At 46.7% G+C, this 16296-nt stretch overlaps 2 protein-coding genes across 2 annotated transcripts in view; one reads left to right on the top strand and one right to left on the bottom strand.

Annotated features, from left to right (window-relative positions):
* Positions 1–396: 396 nt before the first annotated feature.
* Positions 397–1091, bottom strand: hspb3 (heat shock protein, alpha-crystallin-related, b3). The gene has a single exon (XM_047016737.1). It carries the CDS (start codon positions 1013–1015, stop codon positions 578–580), a length of 438 nt encoding a protein of 145 aa, XP_046872693.1. The 5' UTR covers positions 1016–1091; the 3' UTR covers positions 397–577.
* A 6637-nt stretch (positions 1092–7728) lies between these two features.
* The window catches only part of arl15a (ADP-ribosylation factor-like 15a), a 32100-nt gene continuing 23532 nt past the window's right edge, over positions 7729–16296 (top strand). Inside the window, exon 1 of the mRNA XM_047016598.1 lies at positions 7729–8013. Within this exon, the coding sequence (XP_046872554.1) occupies positions 7960–8013 (54 nt within the window). The 5' untranslated portion in view covers positions 7729–7959. The remainder of the gene's footprint in view (positions 8014–16296) is intronic.

The following is a 16296-nucleotide window of genomic DNA, read 5'->3' as shown; positions in this document are numbered from 1 at the left end:
TAGACAGGGCTACTATATAAATAAATACCCTTAGTAGTAGCCTACTGTGGATGTATCAATCTAATACATCACAAACTAGTTTTGGTTTGATTATTCAAGTCATAGTTTACTGGCGTAAACGAGCCTGCTTCATGTGCTTTCGTAGGCAAATAATGTAGGTTGCTTTTTTCTACATTTTTCGAAAACATTCTTTAAGCATGATTCTTCTAACTGCTTGCGCTCAGTGCGTACCCTAACTTTTCAGGCATGTCCGTTCTCAAATTATAAACGGCATCTGTTTGGTTTTTGAAAGTTCAGACTTCAAAGTCAGTCAAGCAATCTTTCATAGTTATTTAGTAGGCATATTACAATTTTGAGGGGAAAACAACTTTAAAAATGAAGTAAAAAAAAGAGTCGTTTGTCATCAAACATACTTTAATAACATATAGGCAAAAACTATTCAAAGGACTTTAATCAATAGTAGGCTATAGGCAGTAGTAGCCTACAATGATCAACCAAAACAAAAGAATTGTATCATTCAGTCAGAGAGTCGTATCCACACCCGTCCTACCCAGGAATAGGGTTTTGGGCCAGAACCCTATTCTACTGATAGGTACTGGGCCACCTCCACCCGCTCTTTGGACTCCACCACCAGGATCCCATCCAGACACAGCATTGCCCTCAAATCCCCCGCCCGCTGCAGCGTCTCAGGAAGGGGATATTGTCGAATAAAACTACGAGAAACAAAACCATGTTCGTCCATTCTGGCTCCGTGCTGGGCCTTGACCAACAGCCAGCCCTCATACACCTGAATCAGAACATCCTCGGGTCTGAACTGTGACACGTCAAGGAGCACTTGGTACACAGGCGCTGTTCTCTGCCGGTTGCGGTCGAGCGGTTCTGACTTAATGTCCGGGACAGCTGGGCCTGGCAGTGCAAACAGATGGTGGTCCTCCACGAAATCATCCAGATCACCTTGTTCAAAATGTTTCTGGTAGCGCACAGGACAGCTCACCCAGTGTCTCACGGCCTCCATGGCTGGGTCCTGTCAGACGGTACTGCCGTTGCTGTGGTGGACACAGGCTGACAATGCGATGAAGTCAACAGAACCTATATTAAGGACAGCGTTACCCAGGGGGCTGTGTGTGTATGGAAATAGAAGTCTGTTTTTAGAGCTTGCCACGGTGCAGGATAAGATTGATTGCATGGACACAAGGGAAGCCCTTGGCTTGGCAAGACATGTTGTTTGTGATAGAAACAGTAGCATAAGTGTTACACGAACCTGAGAAACTGCAAATGTGGCTTGCAACAGATGTGACATTTCTGATTCGTTGATCCATTTGTGTTGCAAAAGTGAGTAACATGGTACTAAAACAATCCAATTGGAACATTAGGCTGAATATGATTAAACACGTAGGCTATGTTTTCAATTTAATACGTTGCATTATAAACGGCATCATAGCGTGTTTTCTGTGTTGGATAAGTAATTTTGGAGAACTGTAGGCCATGTGTAGCCTACGTTCAAGTATGTGAAGTGTAGATAAACATACTCTGGTGGATCCTGCCCTCTTGTGGCGAGAGTGAAAAGGCTTCGGATGACGGTTTTTGGCACATAATATTTGAGGCTTCAGAAGTTTATTTACAGCTCAGAAGCTGCACTAGTCATAACTAATCAAGGTTATCCTTTGTTTCATACAGATCAATGGATATAGAGTATTATCACGACAGCGAATTTGCGCTTAAGAACTCTAAAAAGAAAACAGTGTGATGTCTTCACCACCCACATATTCAGTTGAGAGATGCTTCATTTATAGCACACCACATACATTATTGAACACGAGTGGAGGCTTCAGGGAGTGAATTATACTTCAGCATTCAGTCTGCATAAAATTATAATGGGACACGTGATTCCTTCCTCTCATCATTACATTTCATGTAAGGCTCCCAGAAAGCCCGTGAAGTGGAAACCTACCTCTTTCATACCCAGTGATGTAGTCTGTAGCTTAAGATAGATAGTGACGCTTATGAATCTGCCTGCGGGCTGTGAAATGTAGCATGCTAACGAGTGGACTCTTTCAAGACTTAGCAATGATGTTGTAGGCTAATAGAACTTGTCTCATGATAATGTGTTCGGTTTGGGATGTTGAACAGCTCTCTGAAGTAGTACACAGATAGATGTAGTCAACATAGAGAATGGTGTTAAAAAAAATATATATATATATATATTATATATATAAATAGGCCTTTTTTTCAGTCACAGATGCAATGAGATGTACAATGGCTAATTGATGCCCATTTATTAAACTTTCCTTTCATAAATCTTACAAACTTGTACCGGCAACCGACTCAAATGTTCACCATATTCTTCATTCAATATATATCGTAGCAAACTTTGAAGAGCATTCCTCCCTAAATTACGGAGGCGTTCCCTTTACCGAATGAAAATAGGACCATGTGTTTGGTCAGCTGATCATGTTACGTACAGAAAAGCTATGAATGACGTAGCGTTGTAGTTTCCTCGACCAAACACTGATATTATGAGATAAATCTGGACCGTAGCCGGTGGACGAGGCTCTCTCCAGCCCAAGTGTTGTAGCACAAGCGAAACGGAATATATTCGTAGATGTAAGATATAAGTCGATATTCCTTTCAAGCTTGATTTTATTTTGCCCCATTAAAGGTTACAAGAGGGTCCCTTCAGTGTAACACGGGAGAAAGCTACATTTCAAAACCAACTTGCTCGAAGTGTCGCTTTTTTGTCACAGTACATGGATTATCTGGTAAGTGTTTTTTAATGTTAGTGTACCGTTATTGACGCTGTGTATTTTGGGGTGGCATGACGCTAGTTTTTCGCCAGGTGTTTTCACCTTTTTTGGTGAAGCCTTCTCATAGCCTATTTCTGTTATCAACATGCATTTGCGAATTTAAACGTTTAAACGTTTTTCCTGAAAATGTTGTGATGGTTGACTTTTAAAATAGGGTACGTTTTAATTTTTTTGCCCTGTAATGCTTGTATACTGTCACCCGTCATGTTATTTACGGCCATTAACACCGAATGTAAACACTTGATGTCATGGAGTTGCAGCAAGCTGCTTTTATTCAACTACTACACCATAACCACACCATAAAGTCAGGGCAGCGTTAAGTGTCACACATGTGCAGTTTCAATTGACGTGTACTTTCTTGAGGCAAGTTCTGAGCAGCCTGAATGCAGGCAGGAATGTAAAATAGCTTATGGGATGTGTGATTGTATAGATATTAGATGTTCATATTTTCCAGTGCTATTTCCCGTATTACTATACCGGCTAAAATACCAACTTTGGACCTAGAGATTACGTTCTTGGGCCTTTGCCCACATTCTAGGGTCGTGATTGGCACTGCTTTATCTGTGCAACAATAGAGAGGAAGTTTAGACCCATAGGGTTTCCATGGGAAATATGACCACAGGAGGATGAAACGAGCACAGCCACTGTGTAAACTCAGAGTAACATACCCACACACACACCACGGTTGATCATGTACTGCACAGAAGGAAACGTGTGACCTATAAAGACCTTTGAACTCTTACGTCATCACGCCACTCACTGTGTGGCCACAGTGGAGCAAAGTTCTATCAACTCTGTTATCACGGTTCCCACGTAATCTGGCTTGTCATTGTTTATAAACGTAGGGTCCTGACTTCAGTGTAGCGAATTTGATAAAACCAAGACCACCATGGAGTTCCAGTCTCCCAAATGGTTGTGGCTGGCTTGGGAGTGTTGAGATGTTTATGGGGGGGGGGGAAATGGTTGGTTTTGAAAAAGTAAACATTGGAAGCGTAGAAATTCATGTTATGAGAGGATTCTCACTATCTTGTCTCTTTCTCTGACATTATTGTGACAGGATTCTGACAAACTGTTTTCACTCAGCTAGTTACACCAGTTTCGCCCACATTGAATAAAAATTGTTCTCAGGTTTCCAGATAAAAGGATTCAACTAGAACCAGTCCAATTGGACACATAAGAGCACAATTCAATACAACAATACAAACATTGTCAATAGCCCTCATGCTCAAAGGCACACGTTTGTATGCTTTCAGACTGCTGTTGTCAGGAAAAGCACAGCTGTAACTCTGCAGACTTTCCGAGCCAAGCTCTCGTCTGTCCTCAAAGGTCAGGAACTCGACGAGCGGCTGAACTCCTCTCCCACTGTGCCATGCTGGGGATCTGGCTCCAGACCCAGGCTGGCTCCAGACCCAGGTTGCTCCAGACCCAGGCTGGTCCAGACCCAGGCTGGCTCCAGACCCAGGCTGCTCCAGACCCAGGCTGGCTCCAGACCCAGGTTGCTCCAGACCCAGGCTGGTCCAGACCCAGGCTGGCTCCAGACCCAGGCTGCTCCAGACCCAGGCTGATCCAGACCCAGGCTGATCCAGACCCAGGCTGGCTCCAGACCCAGGCTGGCTCCAGACCCAGGCTGGTCCAGACCCAGGCTGGCTCCAGACCCAGGCTGATCCAGACCCAGGCTGGCTGGCTCCAGACCCAGGCTGGCTCCAGACCCAGGCTGGCTCTAGACCCAGGCTGGCTCCAGACCCAGGCTGGCTCCAGACCCAGGTTGATCCAGACCCAGGCTGGCTCCAGACCCAGGCTGGTCCAGACCCAGGCAGTGGCCTGCCTCGTTATGAACCATCAGTAAACTGACCTTCATTGTCAAACTCTCACTCAGATTGATAGTGGTGATTCTAGTGTACTCGTTTGGTTAAAAACGAGTTGGTTAAACACTGAAATTAATGTGGGTTAAACGTGCATGTCGTATTCTGTAGTTTGACGAGTGGTTGTTGTCAAATTTGTTTCCGTTTGTGTGTGTGTACACAGAAGCAGGATATTGGGATAACTTAGGCAGGTTATGCTACAAATGATTGATGCATCCTACAGACAGAGTTTCCTGTAAAGTAACAGAATCACGTTGTTAAAGTAAGTCAACAGTGGTAGGCACGGTGTTAAAACAGTAACTAACATTAACAGAAAGGCTACAAAGTCCAGGAATTTATTCAATTCTTTCTGGTTCCACAACACTTTGACACAACCTTTTCCAAACTACAAGTGCACAGTGTGGTGAATCTCAGGCCCTGGAAGATCAACTACACCTACTAGGTGTCACCTACTAACCCTAACCCTACTAGGTGTCACCTACTAACCCTAACCCTACTAGGTGTCACCTACTAACCCTAACCCTACTAGGTGTCACCTACTAACCCTAACCCTACTAGGTGTCACCTACTAACCCTAACCCTACTAGGTGTCACCTACTAACCCTAACCCTACTAGGGCTGTTTTTATCAAAAAATACTATAGCCATTAATTACTGGTTTGATTTTATGTTGTGTTAAAGTGGAATGTTTGAAAATGCATATTTATTTTTAGTTAAACATTTCTGGACCTATGAGATCTGCCTGTTCCTCACAGAATATATTGTGCCAGTCTAAAGATGGAGACCAAATTGGTGTACACTTTGTTCTTGATGTTAACTGACATTCGTTTACTAGTAATTAGTTTCTATCAATGGTATATTAAGATTTTAAAAAAGGTTTCAGGAAAATGGCTTCTTCTGTTTTATAGCATTTCCAACCTGTATAGGTTCCGTCTGGAATTCAAAGCACGCTTGGCTGGCCTGGATTCAATGATGACATCCGGCACACACTGATGCCAGACAATAGCTGCTCTCTCTCTCTCTCTCTCTCTCTCTCTCTCTCTCTCTCTCTCTCTCTCTCTCTCTCGATCTCTCTCTCTCTCTCTCTCTCTCTCTCTCTCTCCATTGGACTAGCTGTCGACCGCTCTCTTTCTCCTGGCTAGCTCGCCTGCAGACATCTGAGTCATCGTCAGTGGGCATTAAACTAGTTAGCCTTCTGAAAAGTGAGTTCATGTGAAGCTGAGACGTTTTGATCTTTTTTCAATTGTTGGTGATGAGTAGCTGATGGTTTCCTGCTTGTTCAGCTTTGATGTTTTGGTGACCCAGTAGTTACGGGCGTCATGGGAATCTTTGCTTCTTTTTCAGTTTGGTGAAGAAGAAAAAAAGACCCTATTCTAATAACTGTTTATTACATGGCCTGTAGTATTGGATGAAAATGTGCAATGGATTTTTGTCTGCTGGAAACTAGATGAATCTATAAAGACAAATGCATGTGTTAAAGATCTCCATAAAAGGCGCCCTGTAATCAGATCCCTTGCAGTTATAAAGAAGTCGTTCCCTAAATACCTCCTGTGTAAGTGGAGATGCATACCAGTACTTCAACCCTGCAGTACTTCAATCTATGGTATCCTAGGTCTACAGCATCACCTGACCTGCCTTGACCAATGGGGGTAGACCTGATGGTAAAGCACTTTACCTGTGCAGGAGTTCTTGGCTGCAGATGCCTTCAGGGACATTTAATTGTTTCCTGATTTTCTAGTAGAACTTCCTCCTAAGATGTCGTTACGCGAGCACCAACATTTTTGTGAGTTCTTGTTAGGTTGGAGCCAGTGGCACCCCTAGAGGTGTGGAAGCCCACTGGAAATCTTGGGGTTCCACAACAAAATCAAAAGCCATAGCTGGATTTCAGGAAGTCTATAATGTTGTTGTAGTGTATAGGCTAGTGAAAAACTATGTCAATGAGACATAGTTGTGACATGAGAGTTGAGGAATGGAATACTGACCGGTACAGTTAACATTTTGAGCAATACAAGAAAAAAACTTGCAGGCGACATGTGACTCGGGTAGGGGGCCCAGGGGGGGCCAGTGATTGTATCAGGGTTGTGCCGCTGGTTGGAGTGCCTCAACAAAGGACCAGGGACATAAAGGGACTCTCTGAATTGGACTGGTCGGTGGAATTTTATTGGCTCTCTCCGGGACATGTGACCTGATCCGACCTCATTGTTGTCTCCCAGGTCCTAGTACTGGAAAGTTCCCCTCGCAATGTCATGTGGTTTTTCCATCATCAGTTTCATATCTGATAACATCTGCCATGGGCAGATTCCAATCCAAACATCACAAATATTTCGCTCTCATGTGATGGCGTCAACTCCCTGACATGAGCTTGTAGGTCCTGTTGATGTTGAAATTGGGATTTTTCATTTTTGGTTGTACAAAACAGGTTTTTATTCATTTTTTATTTTTATCAGACATTTCTGTAAAGTGGTATTGTGCCAATCTGTTGTAGATGGCCCTATCGTAAACATGTGACTGACTTTTAACTTCTAAATTGGGTACAAAATCAAGAGGTGAAGATTGATCCCTGTTTTTGTATCGTCATTTAAAGATAAGACGACAGTAGCGTCTACACATCCTCAACGTCAACAAGCAATCCTGACCGACAGTACGTTTGGGAAAGGTTTGGCTTGCTCAAATGATTTTATTCAATAGTGGGCTGATGGAAATACACAGCTATTTGTTTGATAAAAGGCTCTCTCCTTCCCACTTTAGTGGACAGCATTGTTTTCACACTTCAATCAGATGTGTGTGCGTCCACGCGCACACACGTGTGTCTACGTGTCTGTGTAGTAGATGTGTAATGGTGACTAATCCAATTTACGGTCTTATTTCAGAGTCCTGGCTATCACTAAGCCTTTAATCTCTGTGAAGATACACCCCAAGCAATCTAATATTGGGGCTCCACCGCCCAAATCCCTCTCTCTAATTTGCGTTGTTTTTATTTTTTATGAATGAATACTAGAGCTCCGCCCCCTCTTCTTCTCCTCCCTCCCAACCCTCCGCCTCCTCTCAGCCACAACTTAGGGAGAAACGTTTTTCCGTCGGACTATCGGTGGTTCCCTTCACCGGCTGACCACGTTGCTGGCTGACTTGAATCGGCTGGTTATTTTGCTCCACTGCTCCTCTGCCTGTTCCTCTCTCTCTCTGTCTGTCTCCCCCGCTCTCTCTCGCTCTCAAACCTCCTCCCCCCTTCGCTCAATTACTACAGGCTTGCTTGGCTTGTTTGTTGCCGGGGGTAACGGGCTGTCGCCGGGGACAATGTCGGAACACATGCAGCTTTCCTTAGCCCTGTGTAGGATTGGGCTGTACACGGTAAGCAAAGACATACACACGTATATCGATAGCTCTGCTAGCTGCAGTCAGATGTGTGTGGGTGAGATTAATGTATTGTAGTTTTTTTTTTGTACGGCTTGTGTGTGTGTGTGTGTGTGTCTGCATGTGTGCGGAAGCAGTCACTGCCTGGTCAATGAATGGACCTGCAAGTGTTGAAGCAAGCATGCCAGTTATGGGCACGTTGACTACAGAGCTGAGAATGTTTAAAACTGAAAAAATAATTGGTTATGTATTGACTTTGCTCCAGGGACAGTCACATGCACGTTTACACAGAAATCTGTAAATCGAGTTTAATTTCCTTGCATACAGGTAGTTTTTCCAGTAAGATCTTATCGACAGTGTTAGTGTCTGTGACGGGTTTTTGTGTCGGTACGTTGAGACTGATGTTGAAGCTTTGGTGTGGCTTTTGTTGTTGTTGTTGTGAAGAGCGAGGCGTCCCGGATCCTGGAGAGGTGAAGAATTAGCAAAGCTGTTGATGGAAGCTTGACCGAGGGCTGGACTGAAAAGGAAGTGATGTCTACTGAGAAAGCAGATGAATTTGTCATGACCTTAGTCCATCGTCGGTGGAAAAACTGAAGGATCTCCTGTCAACCTTCTGCGTAGTAGACTGAAGTCTCATTAAAAGGTGTATGTATACTCTTACCTTTTAACAATAAGATAAAAAGTCCCCCCCAAAAAAACGAAACAAAAAAGTGTTCAGTTGTTTCTGGTCCCTGGCTGCTCCTCTGAGGAGCCCAGACGCTGTGTGCTGTGCTGGAGGCCCTGGTGCCTGCTGTGCTGGAGGCCCTGGTGCCTGCTCTGCTGGAGGCCCTGGTGCCTGCTCTGCTGGAGGCCCTGGTGCCTGCTCTGCTGGAGACCCTGGTGCCTGCTCTGCTGGAGACCCTGGTGCCTGCTCCGAGATGCTGTGCTGGAGGCCCTGGTGCCTGCTCTGCTGGAGGCCCTGGTGCCTGCTCTGCTGGAGGCCCTGGTGCCTGCTGTGTGGTCCTGTCTCCAGGACGCTGGGAGGACGAGGAGGGACCTTGTCAGACCTGGTGGTGGGGTCATTACGTGGAGAAAGGAGTGGGAGAAAGCAGGATGAGGTGATCAGGCCTGGCTCCTTTCCCTGGTCCACCAGTCTGATCCTGATGTCCTTGACCTGCACGTGTCTTCTGTTTCAGGCGTTTAGAGATGGTGCTGGGTTTCCCCTGTGTTTTGACAGCACACATTAGTTTTTTTGCAACCTCATTGGTGACGTGTCCCCTGGTGCCTGACGGATGACACTCTCCAGCCATCAACCACCTCCACCTTCTCTCTCTCTCTCTCTCTCTCTCTCTCTCTCTCTCTCTCTCTCTCTCTCTCTCTCTCTCTCTTTATCTCTTCGTTTCTCTCTTTCTCTTGGTAGGCCCTATACACTCATCCTTGTGTGTCGTTACAAGCTAGTTAGCTGCTAACGTCTGCATTCTGAAGTGCACTCTTTCCTGTCGGAGGTTTGTCTTACATACTGTAGCTGTGTGTAGGCCTGATGGTGTATGACGTTTCCCTTTATAACACAGATGATCTCGCTGTACTTTTACTGTACTGTAATTCCTTCTGTATCCCCACCTTGTTCCAATATTCGGCTGGATGACCTCCACAAGCGTGTCAGGAAATGCACACCGACCTTGCGCCGTTGCATAGTACATTAATCCTAAACCAGAACTCACTGCTTAAGGAATTTCCAAATTTAGGATATTATTGTTCGACAAAACAAATGTCTATCCTGTTTTTGTCAGGGGGACGTGGAAATCCGACGCAAGGTAGGCTATTAGTAGACTGACTTATCTTAGAGAGGAAATGAATGGAGAATTCCTCAGAAATGTTCTTTAATGAAGTTATGTTCTGTTTGCTTGTTCTGTTTGCTTGTTGGGTAAGAGTTTCAGTTATAATTTTTAACAACTGACAAACAATCGATCCAGTTCTCCGTACTCCCAGTCATAAAGCATGTAGGTTAAGCCAACCCAAGAAAGAAAAAAAAAGATAAATAAAGTATGTTTCAGCAGTGGAGGGCCCATTGTGTAATGGAAACGTTGGGCTCTGCTCCACATAAATATTCCCCTGGCTCGCCCAGAGGTAGTCTTCGCTCTCAAACTGCTTCCTGCTTTGAAAGGCAGGATGGGAGCAGTCGTTGCCCTCATCCTGGGACGGGAATATCCCACGCTTCCAAATAACCGTGGCAACGCCGCCATGACGCCCGCCAGCACCCACCGGCCCCACCCCATCTGACGTTGTTAAGACAACCAGTCAGTGGACTTGATCCGAAACCCGTCTGTTGTATCGGCCTGGAATACTAATGATGGAGGGATATACTGCTGGTTGTCGAGGAGGTAGAGAGGAGAGATGGAGACAGTGTGGAGACAGTGTGGAGAAGGTGGAGACAGTGTGGAGAAGTTGGAGAGTTGAGGAGGTAGAGTGAAGAGAGTGTGGAGGAGGAAGAGAGGGGATGGAGAGAGTGTGAGGCTGGAGGTGCAGGGTTCCTAGGGAATGATTGAAAAGAGCGAGGCAGTGAAAAAAAACAATAGAAGGGAAAATTGTGGTGGAGGTGGAGGGGAAGAGAAAAGCAAGATCCAGCTGTCTTCACTGAGGAGGGCAAAGCCCTGGAGCCTCAGAGCCACGTGAGAAGACTGTCAGGCTGACAGGCTCAGTGTCCATACAGCTCAACTCTGCTCTCACACACACACACCCCTCTCACTCTCTCACTCACTCACTCACTCACTCACTCACTCACTGACTCACTCACTCACTCACTCACTCACTCACACACACACGCTTGAGTCAGATCAGAAGCGACCGTCTGAATCCTACCAGTTATTCTTCAGAAGGTGGTCTGGCCTTTATAGAAGCCACAGATCTTATTTACATTACATTTTACATTTCAGTATTTCTTATCCTTCATTGGACTGTTTTCAAGTGCACATACAGTGCACAGTGACAGGAAAGGTAGGGAGAGAGACAGACATGCAGCCAAGAGCCCAAACAGGGCTTCCTTTTTAGTGTTAAATGCTATTAGGTATACAAATGGTATATACAGCATTGCCCGTTCTTTCACTGTATTGTTGTTGTTCTAAAGCGTCTCACCAGCCCTGGGAGTGAAAGAGCGTGTAAGAAAGGTTTGTGACGCCTCGAAGCTTTCAGATGTGGTGATGGTCTTTGTTCCAGTGGGGCCCATTCTCGCACAGCGACATCAACGCCACAGTCAAGCACAGTAACATGCTTATCCAACATGGATTGTGGGACCCGAGTGGGTTCACAAATCCCATGAAAGAAGTCCCATGGTCTCTCTCTGTCTCTCTCTCTGTCTCTCTCTCTTTCTTTCTTTCTCTCTCTCTCTGTCTGTCTCTCTCTCTCTATATATATCTGTCTCTGTCTCTGTCTCTGTCTCTCTCTCTCTCTCTCTGTCTTTGTCTCTCTCTCTGTCTCTGTCTCTGTCTCTCTCTCTCTCTCTCTCTCTCTCTCTCTCTCTCTCTGTCTTTGTCTCTCTCTCTGTCTCTGTCTCTCTCTCTCTCTCTTTCCTTTACTTGTTATTGGCTCTTGGTTCTCTCCCTCTGGTGTCTGTATGTACAGGCTTAGGGTTAGTCTAAAACCAGCCCATAGACTGCTTCAACCTGTTCACAGCCTGGTTGGCAGTCTTAGCCTGTTTCCAGCCTGGTTGGCAGTCACAGCCTGTTTGGCAGCAGCCACAAGACAGACAGCAGCCCAGGGTCTGGCAGAGATGGTCGCTAATCTGCTTAGCGACAGAATCTCCCTGGTCTCAGACCAAAGTGTTTATGTAGTCTTTCTGTGGTGTGATCTGACACAGAGGGCAGGACCTGAGCTCAGGCAGGAAGACCTCTGGAGCACTCCAGTGCTAACTTGGTTTGAATTAACATTTTTGAATTGGCTTTACTTTGTGATGATTTGTGAGCTTTTCAAAGGAAAGGAATATGAAAGGGATGTAAAAGATGTGCTGTATTCAGGACGAGGTTCAGGTTATGCTAATGGATTAGGTTATGGTTTATGTTGGAATTGGTTGATATTTAGTTTTATGCTGGGCCCTGATTGGATCTTTTATTTCATGAGCCAGTAACCTAATTTCGGTAACATATCCCTCCCTACTAAGACAGTGGACCTGGTGGAGCGGGTGAAATGATTCTAATGAGGACATCTCAGAGATAATTGCAGAATAGCAGCCAAGTCTTGGAACAGACTGTGGGGAATACAGTATTACGGAACAGACGGCTCTATTTTGGTTTCTATTCCAGTTCTATTTCTGAGATCTCAGATTTTACAGCTTGTTGAGAATGTTGTTGTTAATCCTAGATTGTTTAGTCTGATCGAAACCTTTTTTTTGTAAGGTAAAGTTTATAGACTACAAGTGTACGTTACACACTTTCAATGATCAGTTGATAATTGTAAAAGTTGGCAAGTTGGAAGCTAAACATAAAATACATTTTCAGTTCATTTTCTCTTGTTAATTGTTTAGAAATTTCAACTTAAAAAGAAAAAAAATATATTAGTTTGACCGGACAAACCTAAATCCTTCCTGGTCATTTAGGCAACCTGTTAGGCCAAAAAAGCTCTGAAGTCACACAGTCACACAGCAGCCTTGTGGTGGTCTAGCCAGTTGAGATGTTACCTGTACCCAGCGTGTCTCAGAGTCGCTCTGACCCACATCCCTCCTGTACCCAGCGTGTCTCAGAGTCGCTCTGACCCACATCCCTCCTGTACCCAGCGTGTCTCAGAGTCGCTCTGACCCACATCCCTCCTGTACCCAGCGTGTCTCAGAGTCGCTCTGACCCACATCCCTCCTGTACCCAGCGGCTCCTCCGTCGTTGGATCAAACCCTCTCTGCTGCACGTGATGAGCACCACCCCTCCTGTAAACAGGGATTTCCTCCGACGAGAAAGAAAGCGGATATTTGGAGAGTTATGATGTACTTGACGTGAGTACTATGGATGTGAAGATTAGCCGTGATCAGACACACACGCACACGCAGGCAGGCTTGTCAGGTGGTCAGTGTTTATTCCGTTCCTTCCAGGTCTTGAGAAGCAGCAGCTAGTTTGTAGTAGCGAACGATCATTGTGTTGTGGCTCCAGTTCACAAACCAAAGCTGTGGAAAACAAACAGGCCTTTAATATCTACTGTTTAACCACCATTGAATGTGATGACTTGTGTGCCTCGTGCTCGCCTAAGTATCTACTGCCACCTGCTGTTGTCACGCACCAATGACATCATCTCAACTTCGTAATATATTCTGTAGAACCTAATTGTCCCAATTACCAGCCATCTGTTCTGATATCAGTTCTGCTCTCGAGATGAATGTTGCCATTAATCAGGAACTCCCACTGCTTCCTGTACAGTTATCCCAGTGCATCGTGGGAAATGAAGGATGAGACATTGGATTGGTGCAGCAGTAGACTTTCTATTGAGGTTCTGAGGGAATACATTATAATTAGAACTATGTTTTGTGTGTGATTATGATGATAATTACTTTTCTATCTCTATATTGTCTTGGTCAGTGGTCTTCAATTGAGGACAAGGGTCGAAGACCACAGCTCTCTATTGATTCAATTATCAGTTCATCAGCTATCCACTGGGTGGCGCTGTATGATCACAAAGCATTAATTGGTAACAATCTACTTTGACGACCAAAGCTGAGTTGAAAAAAGAGAAATGCCATATTGTTCATGATGGTGATAACTGGTTAATGCAAAAAAAAAAAAAAAAAAAAAACGAATTGCTCACTGTAAACAAGGTCATCAGAAATCAGTTATCAGAAAACAATCCTTTGGGTGTTTTATTAGATATTTTATGCAGTCAGCCTAGATGTTTGCAGGTTTCAATTTCACGACGTTGGCTGAACATGAATAGAATGTGGAAACATATGGAAAGTTCTCAGGCATAAAATTGAGCTGGATAAGTTCCTGTGTGTTGCTGAAGCTGACGTTACTGTGTTCATGGGACACTCCTGGACTGGATCTCCTCAGGACTTGGACCATGGTGGTGCTGGAGGATCCACACAGCAAGCATCACACACAGCTGGTTAACTACTCCACAGCACTACAGCTATCAGGGAGGGAGGGAGGGGGAGGGGGAGAGAGGGAGGCGGAGAGAGGGAGGGGGAGGGAGGGGGAGAGAGGGAGGGAGGGGGAGGGAGGGAGGGGGAGGGAGGGGGAGGGAGGGGGAGAGAGGGAGGGTGGAGGGAGGGGGAGGGAGGGAGGGGGAGGGAGGGGGAGGGAGGGGGAGAGAGGGAGGCGGAGAGAGGGAGGGGGAGGGAGGGGGAGAGAGGGGGAGGGAGGAGGAGGGAGGGAGGGGGAGGGAGGGGGAGGGAGGGGGAGGGAGGGGGAGAGAGGGAGGCGGAGGGAGGGAGGGGGAGGGAGGGGGAGGGGAGGGGGAGAGAGGGAGTGTGTGTGTGTGTGTGTGCGTGTGCGCGCGGTCCAACTTTAACCACTATCAATGAGCCTTAACTTAAGGATCTATCGGTACACTGGCAACGCTGTCAGTTCTTATCCAGCCAGCAGGGGGCAATGTGTGTCTACTGTATCAGCTGTAGCTTCCTGGATCGAGGGTAGAAAAGACTCAGCAGGCCACTGACCAGCTCCATCAGGTTTTAGCTTAGCGCCTCTGACCATCCCCACAGCTCCATCAGGGCGTAGCTTAGCGCCTCTGACCAGCCCCACAGCTCCATCAGGTCTTAGCTTAGCGCCTCTGACCAGCCCCACAGCTCCATCAGGTCTTAGCTTAGCGCCTCTGACCATCCCCACAGCTCCATCAGGTCTTAGCTTAGCGCCTCTGACCAGCCCCACAGCTCCATCAGGTCTTAGCTTAGCGCCTCTGACCAGCCCCACAGCTCCATCAGGTCGTAGCTTAGCGCCTCTGACCATCCCCACAGCTCCATCAGGTCGTAGCTTAGCGCCACTTCATCAGGTACAGGGATGCATCCAGTTGAGTGTAAAGTCTGGATCAGCTGTCGATCTGAAAGTGTGGATTTGGTCTCTGTTTAGTTTGATCCTGAGACCTAAAGCAGAGTTCTGATATTGGAAGATATTATTGTGTTGTACTGTGTGATATTAGTTTGTCGCTCCTAAATCAGTGCTAAATCAGAAACCTAGATAAACTAAGTACACAGTTTAATCTTGTTCGGCTCCAAAACTGACCTGTGTGGAAGTGGATTCAACTTTTGAGGCGTTGTTTTCTACCCACGCACGGTGCAGGGTTGGTGGGTAACAAGCTAGCTCCCAGGTTCAGTTTTGGCTTGTGCTCGGCCAGGCCGGGTTATAATCTGGTTCTGGTTACTATTACATAAGCTTTTTGAGACGTTGGCTCCGGCTAACAAAGACAATTCAAGGAGAAACTAAATAACAAACAAAGAAGCAGGGCTCCAACAGCTAATGTAGCGTGTTAACAGACACAGGGTCTCTGATGTGGACCCCACCCTCCCTCACCCTCCCCTTTACCCCCCCTCACCTTCACCTAACCAGAGAGAGCATTTAACCTCCCCCCCCCTCCCCTCAGCAGAGAGCACCTCTCCTCCCCTCAGCAGAGAGCACCTCTCCTCCCCCTCCCTCCCCTCAGCAGAGAGCACCTCTCCTCCCCTCAGCAGAGAGCACCTCTCTCCTCCCCTCAGCAGAGAGCACCTCTCCTCCCCTCCCCTCAGCAGAGAGCACCTCTCCTCCCCTCCCCTCAGCAGAGAGCACCTCTCCTCCCCTCCCCTCAGCAGAGAGCACCTCTCCTCCCCTCAGCAGAGAGCACCTCTCCTCCCCTCAGCAGAGAGCACCTCTCCTCCCCTCAGCAGAGAGCACCTCTCCTCCCCTCAGCAGAGAGCACCTCTCCTCCCCTCCCCTCAGCAGAGAGCACCTCTCCTCCCCTCCCCTCAGCAGAGAGCACCTCTCCTCCCCTCCCTCCCCTCAGCAGAGAGCACCTCTCCTCCCCCACCCTCCCCTCAGCAGAGAGCACCTCTCCTCCCCTCCCCTCAGCAGAGAGCACCTCTCCTCCCCTCAGCAGGAGAGCACCTCTCCTCCCCTCTCCTCCCCTCAGCAGAGAGCACCTCTCCTCCCCTCAGCAGAGAGCACCTCTCCTCCCCTCAGCAGAGAGCACCTCTCCTCCCCTCAGCAGAGAGCACCTCTCCTCCCCTCCATCTGTAGTCTCTGGGAGGCTGGAATGAGTGCTTTAATCCAGAAGTCTCCCTCAAATGGTGGATAAACATTTACCTGAACCACACCAGACCAAATCTGTAAACAACACTTGTGTTAATGTCAGTGGAGGCTT

The sequence above is a fragment of the Hypomesus transpacificus genome, unplaced genomic scaffold, assembly GCF_021917145.1.
Source record: "Hypomesus transpacificus isolate Combined female unplaced genomic scaffold, fHypTra1 scaffold_42, whole genome shotgun sequence".
Lineage (NCBI taxonomy): Eukaryota > Metazoa > Chordata > Actinopteri > Osmeriformes > Osmeridae > Hypomesus > Hypomesus transpacificus.
Note: the sequence above shows the minus strand (reverse complement) of the source record. Positions and strands in the feature narration are given on the sequence as shown.